This window comes from Triticum urartu, chromosome 6 (genome assembly GCF_003073215.2).
Source record: "Triticum urartu cultivar G1812 chromosome 6, Tu2.1, whole genome shotgun sequence".
NCBI lineage: Eukaryota > Viridiplantae > Streptophyta > Magnoliopsida > Poales > Poaceae > Triticum > Triticum urartu.
This window is the reverse complement of record NC_053027.1, coordinates 343640538-343651207: the sequence shown is the minus strand read 5'-3', so window position 1 is coordinate 343651207 and position 10670 is coordinate 343640538. Positions and strand designations below refer to the sequence as shown.

At 44.6% G+C, this 10670-nt stretch overlaps 1 protein-coding gene across 1 annotated transcript; it reads left to right on the top strand.

The window, feature by feature from the left end:
- The first annotated feature begins 2273 nt into the window (after window positions 1-2273).
- On the top strand, window positions 2274-3325 carry LOC125517465. Its single transcript, XM_048682662.1, has 3 exons — window positions 2274-2390; window positions 2563-2641; window positions 2810-3325. The coding sequence occupies exons 1-3, from the start codon at window positions 2385-2387 to the stop codon at window positions 3295-3297; spliced, it is 573 nt and encodes a 190-aa protein (XP_048538619.1). The 5' UTR covers window positions 2274-2384; the 3' UTR covers window positions 3298-3325.
- Window positions 3326-10670: the final 7345 nt, after the last annotated feature.

Here is a 10670-nt window from a genome sequence, read left to right as displayed (position 1 = left end):
AGGGTTTGCCAATTAGCTCCATGAAGGACATCAGCAAATGAGTGTTGCGCATACCAGAGGGAACATCATCGAGCAGTACCCAAACTTCAGACAGAGACACCACAGGTTTAGCCCCATCTACAGTAGCTTTAACCAAACTTTAACCTGGTTGAGTGGCAACGTGAAACTGGAACAAGAAGCCATCATTTTCAGAATTTCTTTAGTTGGGAATGTGAGTGCAAAATCCGATTCACGAACCTGGTTAATCTGCTAGTCCCAACCTTCAAGACCTGACTCCTTCGGCTCGTCGGGGATCACTTGAATAGGGACAGGAGAACAGATGACCGTAATCACATCAGCATTAGAGGAAACAGGGGCAATTATCGGCATACCAAGAGCACCATACAGAGCAGAGAAAGAGCATCCAGGAAAACCCAAACCAAATTTCTTGAAAGACGAGAAGTTGCATCTATCAACACAGTCAACATTGAGGTGTCCCTCCATACGACAGATCAGACAAAATGGGGGAGGATTTGCACCGGGATTGGAAGTGACCAGATCTGTGGTATACGAAGCAAGTCAGGGTAGCAAAACCAGAAGGAGCACCACCGCTAGCAATCGGGCCCGTACCCCGGGAGGGAATGAAGCCCTAGGGAAGGGGGTAGGGGGAGGATGTCGTCGCCCACCGCAGTCGAGGACGAGCCCGGGTCCTGAGGAGAAAGGCTGCACGCCTTGGAGGGGAAGGATGAAGGCCCGTAGCCACCGCCCTGTTGAAACTAATCGCCGCCCGCACCCCGACTGACCACGGGGCGAGCCAAAACGCCAGATCCAGAGCTTCCCCCATGCCCTGTCTGCACCTGGCTACCCGGACCGCGGGGGAGATCAGGCGAGGGCCCAGCAAGGGAGCCTTCACAGTAGCAGCAGCCGCTTCCCAAGGGCCGACTGCGGCCTCCACGCGCCCGCTCGTCGTGCTATAGCCACTCCGGCCCAGCCGCCCACGCCAAGCGGTCGCGGTCTACCTAGTCATGCACAGCGCGCTCCGCCTCCAACTTCTCCTGGAGCGCCGCCTCGTACTCCAGATCCGGCGAATGGCCTGTCTCATATGAGCCCTCACGACCCCTCTTACTGTCAGACAGAGCCTCCGAAGAGGACGCCTGAGATTTGTCCATGGACATGGCAGCGGCACAGGAAATCAGGAGGGGGAAGGTGGTTTAGATCTCATGAGATGGCGGATGCAGAAGGGGTAGCGATAGATGTTAGACGAAGAAGCCGGAAACCCTACATCGGGGTCAAGCAAGCCCTTTCTTATACAGATATAGCCTTCCATTCGGGCCCCAACAGGCTTAGATGTAGAGGGCTGGCCAACAGGCCTAGTAGGAGGCCTACTCAACTGAGCCGGACCATAATGGATCGGGGGGCATAAAATTAGACGAGAAGCCCAGCTCGGTCGCAGAGTCCGACCCACTAGCCCCCGACCCACTAGCCCCCGGCCCAGATCCCGGCCCACCACCAGGGCCAGCCTCGACATAGCATCTGACCCTAGGGTTTCGAGACCCGACGCAGGCGGCGGCGCCGCCCCGCCAACCGCGGACGTCGACGAGGCATCGGACCTCGGTGCCCTAGGCTGTCGCCCCGACGACATCACGAATGAGGACAAGGCCACAAGCGAAGGGGAAGGCGACGAGCCGGGCAACAAGGAGAGCTGACCAGGGAGGAGGGAGGAGAGATTCAGCGACCGCCGCACGACATGCCACCCAGCATCCACCACCGACGAGGCCACCACACGACCACGACCCAGAGATGATCATCACCACCTGCACCTGACATCTCGGCACCGTGGAATATGTAACTCACCTGATATCCAAGTCAACCACTGAATTTCCTCTAATGAGCAAGATCTTTGGTCTTCCCCTGTAACTGATGAAAAAAAAAGTGCATCGCTTCTGATGCATTCATTCAAAATGATTCTTCTCTATCTGTTGTTCATGGTATATTAGAAGTAGAAGGTGCTTTAATGGAAGTGTTACCGACAAAAAAGAGACAAAGTCTTCCAGCCAAAGTGGCCACTTAAATATTCGAATTTGGGGCTTTTGTTTATCGGCGATGACTGGTCTTTCTAAGACTATATCGGTGATCTTTGATTTGGTTACTAATTAAACATGACTTGTCATTTAAACATGATGCTATGTACTAGTATTTTCTCCGTCCTATAATATAAAAGCGTTTTTTTTCACTGATACTGAAAATATGAGTCGTGTCAGGACCGTTATGTCATACAGTACATGTCTAGAAGTGTGTACGGGGGAGTATATATATGAGTAGTACACATGACCTTCGTTCTTTCAGTACTTGGAGGCAGCATTTGTTTTTCTTCCGTCATCTGTTGAGCAGCAAAGCGAACAACCATGAGGGTAAGCACTCTTTTTCTTTTGTTTTTTGAAACAAAACACACACCTTTTTGTTTGTATGTGCTTCTTCTTCTTCTTCTTCTTCTTTGGGACGATTTTGTCTATCGTCTTATCTCTCAATACATCGAGTTCAGTTTATTCTTTGCATATTTGCGTAACTATAAACAAATTTCAGAAGGAGATCATCATTCGGATGTATGTGAACTCGGAGAAATACCAAACCAAAGCCATGAAAGTGGCAGCTACGGCTACCGGTACGTATATGCTGGGTCATCTTTCTTCCTTTTTAGATTTGTGATTCTTCCATAACGATAGATCGAAGCTTAATTCATTCCTTGCCCGCGAAGCTTTTCCGTTAATTAATTCAAGCCAGCGTTGGCACGAGATGATTAACTGGGTTGGGACTTGGGAGGAGTATGCAGGGGTGGAGTCGGTGACGCTGGCCGGCGGCGACAAGAATCTGCTGCTGGTGATCGGCGACGACGTGGACTCCAACAAGCTGACCAAGAGCCTCAAGAAGAAGGTGGGCGCCGCGGAGATCGTGGAGCTGAGGACGCTCGATACGTTCGGCGCGTCGTCGCTCCCGCTCCCGGCGGGGACCAAGGGAGCAGTGGCGCCGGGGCGGTCGCCGTACAACGGCTCGCAGCACTACCAGTACGGCGCGGCGCCAGGCCCGTACGCTCACCACCACCACCCGTCGCCGCTGGCCGCGCAAGGCGGCTACGGTTACGGCAGCAGCTACTCGCGCGCGGTGGCGCGCAGCCACCCGGGCAACTACTCGCCGCTGGTCGAGAGGCACGACTACTACCCCATGGAGCACTCCTCCTCCTCGTCCGGCGGCGGCGGCAGCACCAGCTACAGCTCGGTGCCTCGCCGCGATAGTGGCTCCGGTGGCTGCTGCATACAGTAGCAGGCGCCCCCCCCCCATGGAGCACTCCTCCTCCCCTCGTCAGCGGCGGCGGCAGCCACGCAGCTACAGCTCGGTGCGATCGCACCGCGATAGTGGCCTCCGGTGGCTGCTGCATACAGTAGCAGGCGCCCTCCCCCCCCCCCGTGGCCTGCACAACATCCATCCATCTCCGCTTATAGTCACAGCTAGATTGATCTTCTCATAAAAGTGTTCTTCTGTTCATCGGTTTGGAAGGTTGTAGCCGACCTTGTAAATAGCTGGTTGTCGCCCTGTTGATGGTCTGAAGTGGCGTCAGATGTTTCTGTAATTACTAATTACGTTGCTACTTCAGTTTGTGTTGTCGATCATGATCAGAGTCGCGTACTCCATTTTCATCTGAACTTTGCTAACTGCGTTCGGGCTGTTGAACCAGAGGTAGAATTAGGCGGAGAATCACAAGAAGTCACTACTCAGTACTCACCAATCGGCCGTCGTTATTTTCCGGCTCAAAGGGAAATGTTAACCTGTCGTTTCTTAGCTTTGGCCGGACTTCAAATTATTGGCAACCCAGCAGTAGCTGCCATTTTGAGTCCGGTGACTTTCCAAAGGGGTTGGTTGAAGTTCATTAGTAGTGAGATTTAAAATGACAAGTGGAACTATCCTAGATATTTAGCACACCAGTAGTGAGATATACAATGATAAAGATAACAATCCTAGATAAGCTAGGTTAATTAGATATATCAGCAATCCAACTACATCTGACCTTAAGTAAAGTTGTCACTAAAATAGTCCCAATTGACACAGCGCTATCACCCATCAACTTTACCACGGGGCCAATCCATGTGATATTTGTTTGTCTGTGCCTCCCCAAAGTCAAGTAAACTGCTTCTCCTAGCTAGGGAGTACTAATTTTGAAGTTGGCATCAGTGTGCACGATATTTCCAAACGTGAGATGGACCATAGAGAAATTTGAGAAAATCACACGTTTCGTCCACCAAGTCTCTGGCGCACTATAATTTGGTCCCGCAAGTTGAGAAACACCACAATACGATTCTATACATGTGAATACGGTCGCGGACCATGTCGTCCGGCCATCTCAAACAACCTTCATCCAAGAAAGAAATATACTGGATAGAGTAGTAATCCTATATGAGACCATGCATGAGAGGCACCGGAAAAATATCAGTGAAGTAATTTTTATTAAGATTGACTTTGAAAAGGATAAGGTCAAATGGTCATTCCTTCGACGCCCAAAGGATTCTCCATAAACGGCATCAATGGATCCAAGGTTTTCTTGCTGGAGGTAGTGTCGCTGTAAAAGTCCATGATGACGTGGGCCATTATTTTCAAACAAAAAAAGGATTACGTCAGGGTGACCCCATGTCTCCAATGTTATTTAACATTTTGCTGATATGTTGTCTATTCTGGTTGATCACGCCGAGCAGGATTGCCAGATTGCAGGAGTAGTAATACAGCTTGTGGATGATGGCCTCTCTATTCTGCAATATGCCGATGATACAGTTCTTTTTATGGAACATGGCATGGACAAGGCTCGAAACTTAAAACTCTTGCTTTCAATATTTGAGTGAATGTTGGTCAAAATTAACTTTCATAAAAGCAAATTATGCTTTGGAGAAGACAAAGAGGCGGCAATTGATTACGCTGACTTGTTTGGCTATGCGTAAGGCCCTATTAAATATTTGGAAATTACGATTCATTATCGTGTCTCACTAATGTGGAGTGGAAACATATAGAGGAGTGTTTAGAGAAACGGTTGGATAGTTGGCAAGGCAAATTGCTCTTTGTTGCAAGATGATTGATCTTGATCAATTCTATCCTCACAAATATGGTTCTGTATATGCTTTCTTTTATCCAACTCCCAAAAAGGGTCTTACAATGGCTGCCTTATTCCAGATCCAGATTCTTTTTGAAATGAAATAGTGAAAAGAAAAGGTATAAACTAGCAAATGGATCGTGGTTTGTAGGCCGAAATATCAAGAAGGCCTTGGCATTCATGACATGTAGGTCAAGAACAATCCTGGCTGCGTAATAAGTATCTAGACAAAAAAGTTGTCTCTCGGACCTATTGGAAACCTGGCGACTCACACATTTGTGTTGGGCTAATGACGAGAAAGAAACATCTTTTTTGTTTTGGATCTTTTACGATAAAATATGGGTCAGAGATTCATTTCTGGGAGGACAAATGACTAGGCAATGCGAGCCTCCGAGAATAATATCTAACTTTGTATCTCATTGTTGGCCATAAGAATGATACTCTTGCGCATGTGATCAGCTCATCCCTGCCGGATATTGCTTTCTGGTGGGATCTGATTGGCCCTCGTCTTATGTCATGGAAAAAAATCTTTTATCCAGATTGGAGTCGATTAACTTGACACAAAGATGAAATAAGATTCGCTGGAGTGTTACTACATCTGGATCCTTCACAGTCGACTCGATATATAGTGCACTCACGCATTTAGAGGTTCCAGTGGATAATAACATGAAAATTTGGAACTCCAAGATTGCACTAAAAGTTAAAATCTTCATGTGGTATCTTCAGAGGGGAGTTTTGCTAACCAAAAGCAACTTCGTCTACCGCAACTGGCAATGAAGCAAGAAGTGTAGTTTTTGTGCTAATGACGAGACAATTAGACACCTCTTTTTTCAGTGCAAGTTTGCACATTTTACATGGCCAATCATCTAAGTAGCGTCTAATTTGTATCCGCCTGCAAGTTTTGCCAATATTTTTGGTCATTGGTTGGACGGTATCCCAAATAGGTTAAAAGCACTAATAAGGATGGGAGGGTATGCTTGTTATGGTTGCTTTGGCTATGTAGAAATGATTTGGTTTTTGATAGCAAAAGTTGCTCTCCTCTGTAGGTTAGTTTCTGTTGTACGCACTCGCTTCATATGTTGTCTATGCTACACCTAATGGAGTGCCAACCGTTGTTCAAGGTGGTGTGTATGCGGTTGGAGCATGTGGCCATGGAGGTTTTGACCAAACATGGGTGGCAGCATAATCTTCGGATCGGTTCATCACCTCCTTCAACATAGGCATAGTGTCGGTCATACGAGTCTTCTGTTACTGATATGTTCGTTCTTTATTTTATTTTTGTCAGACTATTCAAGTTGACTGTGTGCATCTTAGATATGCAGAGGTCGGGCGTTGCTCATTATGCTTTGTATCCACTTGATGCTACATTTTGAGTTAATAAATGCACCCTTTATAAAAAAATACATGTGAATATGTAACCCTCTATGGTTCCTTTACATAACACTCTACGGTCCCTCGTTCTGGTGCCACCACATACCCCCTTTGGCGCGTGCCAGTCTATTTTTCCGGTCACACCCCTGCCGTTTATGGATAATAACCTGCACTCCACGCCAGATCTGTTGAAGTCCGAAAACCCCAATCCCCACCCCGACCGTCTTAAATCCCCACTTACTCTTCCCAATCCCCTCTCCAAATCTGTGGATGGCAAGAGCGTCGAGGACGGTCACGAGATCTTTGTTGTCGTTGCCCCTCTAGCAGAGTCGGTGCGCGCTGCCGTTGCCCCTCCAGCAAAGCCAGTGTGCGCTGGTGGACAAAGTCGTGTGAACCTGCATTGGTGGGCTTGGAGGAAGTTCATGTAGGAGGTGTGGGAGCTCGAGTAGCCAGAACTCCGGCCGGGTTTCGGCTATGTTCTCCTCCAACGCACGCTTGGGATGGATGTGTTGGAGGTTGATACGTCTATGTCATATCTATAAATTTTGATTGTTTCATGCTATTATATTATTAATATTATATAATTTATATGCCATTTTATATCATTTTTGGGAACTAACCAATTAACCTAGTGCCAGTTGTTGTTTCCTGCTTGTTTTTAGTTTTACAGAAAATCCCTACCAAACATAGTCCAAATGCTACGAAACTTTTTGACGATTTTTTCCGGACCAGGAGGGATCCTACAAGCTTCGGGGAAGGACCAAAAGCCAGACAAGGAGAGTATAAGACAACATGGGGCACTCTAGGGGGTAGGCGTCCCCTAATGTCTTGTGGGCTCCTCGTGGCCCTTCTGACCTAATTCTAGTGCTATAAATTTCCAAATATTCCAAAACCAACAGAGGAAGCCACGATACAATTCTTTCACTGCTGCAAGCCTATGTTCTTTCACGATCCCATCTGGAGGCCGTTTCTAGTAATTTTCCGGCGGGGGAATCGATCACCGAGGCCTTCTTCATCAACCTTGTTGCCTCCATGATGATGTGTGAGTAGTTCCCCACATGACCTAAGGGTCCTTAGCAGTAGCTAGATGTCTCCCTCTCTTGTTTTGATCTTCAATACAATGTTCTCTTTGGAGATCAATTTGATGTAATATTTAGTGATGCGTTTGTCGGGATCCGATGAATTGTGGATTTAAGATCAGACTGGTCATTGAAAGTAATTTAGTTATTTGTAAGCTTTAATATGTGTGATTTTTATAGCTTTGTATTTCTCTCCGATCTATCCGTCTAGTTTGGCCAACTAGATTAATTTATCTTTAGTGAGGCGTGTGTTCAGATTGTTGCTACTAAGGGTAAAACGATGGGTTTTGATCATATTGGGTGGTCCTATTCTGTCTACATTATCATAGTTCATGCATTACTCTGTTTGTCATGAACTTAATATGTAAAGAGGCAAGCATAGAAGCGCTATCGAAGTGGGATAATAGTAGTAGATGCAGAATTGTTTCAGTCTACTTGTCACGGACGTAATGGCTATGTACTTATCATGCCATGAATAACATTATAACTGTGTGTTTTTATATCAATTGCCCAATAGTAATTTGTGTACCTACTGTTTGCTATGTTCTTGAGAGAGATGCCTCTAGTGAAAGCTATGCCCCCCAGGTCTATTTAAATCATATTGCTAAAACCCTAAATACCTTGCTGCAATTTACTTACATTTATTTAGTTTTGACATTTATATATCTCCCACTATTAGGATTAAGCCTTGCAATTGACGACTACAAGGGGATTGACAACCCCTTTTGCCCGCGTTGGGTGCAAGTATTTGCTATGCGTGTAGGTACTCCTAGAGGTCGTTTGTGTGGATCTCCTATTGGTTTGGTAAACCTTGGTTCTTAACTGAGGGAAATACTTTCTGCTACTATACTATTTCACCCTTAATCTTTGGGGAAATTCCAACGCAATCATAAGTACCAGAAGGAAGTTCTGGAGGTATTGCTAGGGAAACTTCATCAAACAAATAAGGTACCTACACACATACACACCTTATTTGCTTGCTTTACTTATGTTCTCTTCCATGTTGACTCAAGAAAATAAAATTAAAGAAAAAAGATATGGATCCTCATGCACTTGGTAATCTTTTCAAACTTATTGCTTATTGTAAACCAATAGCTAAAAATAAAGAAGTTATAAAAGAAAATGCTATTGGGACGCATTTATTGAATGAAAAGCATGATTGCAATGTTGTTAGTGTGAATTCCATGAAAGTCAATTGTGCTAATGATCATTATTGTGGTGACGGTCATAATGCTACTAATATTAAAAGTGGGTTTGGAGAGGTCATGACTTTAGTTGATATTAATCCCACTATCTTGGAAGATTATAAAACTTGCATGCATGTGGATCATGGAGTGAATATTTTATATGATAGCTATATTGTTGAATTTGATTGTGATCCTACATGTAATTATTTTTAGAGAGGAAATGATGGTATATATCTTCATGTTACTCAATTACCTATCTTGATGTTGAATTTATTAATGCCTCCTCCTTCTTTCTTGCATATGCTAAATATTGCTTGGTTTGATATTTTGTTTAATTATGAAATTCCTATGCATAGGAAGTGGGTTATAATTAGATATGCCAACTACATGCTATATGATGCTCTCTTTGTGCTTCAATTATTGTCTTTTATGTGAGCATCATAGAAATCTCAAGCCTATCTTAATGGTTACAAAGAAAGAGCTTGTTGGGAGACAACCCAATAGTTACCTTTACTTTTATTTTTTGTTTTTATTGCTACTATAATGATTGTGCTTTTATCTTTTAATAAGTGTTTGTGCCAAGTAAAGCCTTTGGGATGATTTAGATGATAGTAGAATTGATGATGTGCAAACCAAAAATCTTTGCGCCCAGTGCTTGAATTATGATTTTTACTGGAACATGAATCAATTGCTGAAACCTTTACATAATATTGATATACATATTATTTATGTTGTCCATTTCAGAATTTTCGTAGTTACAGAAGTATGGATAAATATAACATCATTACTGAAGGAAATATGTCCTAGAGGCAATAATAAATTTGTTATTTATATTTCCTTATATCATGATAAATGTTTATTTTTCATGCTAGAATTGTATTAACCGGAAACTTAGTACATGTGTGAATACATAGTATACAGAGTGTCCCTAGTATCCCTCTACTTGACTAGCTCGTTAATCAAAGATGGTTAAGTTTCCTAGCCATGGACATGTGTTGTCATTTGATGAATGGGATCACATCATTAGAGAATGATGTGATGGACAAGACCCATCCGTTAGCTTAGCATAATGATCGTTCAGTTTTATTGCTACTGCTTTCTTCATAACTTATACATGTTCCTCTAACTATGAGATTATGCAACTCCCGAATACAGGAGGAACACCTTGTGTGCTATCAAACGTCATAACGTAACTGGGTGATTATAAATATGCTCTACAGGTGTCTCCGATGGTGTTTGTAGAGTTGGCATAGATCGAGATTAGGATTTGTCACTCCGTGTATCGAAGAGGTATCTCTGGGCCCTCTCGGTAAAGCACATCACTATAAGACTTGCAAGCAATGCGACTAATGAGTTAGTCTCGGGATGATGCATTACGGAACGAGTAAAGAGACTTTTCGGTAACAAGATTGAACTAGGTATTGAGATACCGACGATCGAATCTCGGGCAAGTAACATACCGATGACAAAGGGAACAACGTATGTTGTTATGCGGTTTGACCGATAAAGATCTTCATAGAATATGTAGGAACCAATATGAGCATCCAGGTTCCGCTATTGGTTATTGACCGGAGATGAGTCTTGGTCATTTATACATAGTTCTCGAACCAGTAGGGTCTGCACGCTTAACGTTCTATGACGATTTGTACTATGAGTTATGTGATTTGATGAACAAAGTTTGTTCGGAGTCCCAGATGAGATCGGGGACATGATGAGGAGTATCAAAATGGTCGAGATGTAAAGATCGATATATTGGAAGGCTATATTCGGACATCGGAAAGTTTCCGAGTGATTAACGTATTTTTCGGAGTACCGGAGAGTTACGGGAATTCGTATTGGGCCTTAATGGGCCATACGGGAAAGGAGAGAAAGGCCTCAAGGTTGGCTGTGCCCCTTCCCCATGGACTGGTCCGGATTGGACTA

What these genes read in the sequence shown, in the direction of transcription:
- LOC125517465 (XM_048682662.1), top strand. An exon ending in AGTGGCAGCTACGGCTACCG is followed by an intron (nt 2,642 to 2,809) that starts GTACGTATATGC and finishes AGGAGTATGCAG; the next exon opens with GGGTGGAGTCGGTGACGCTG.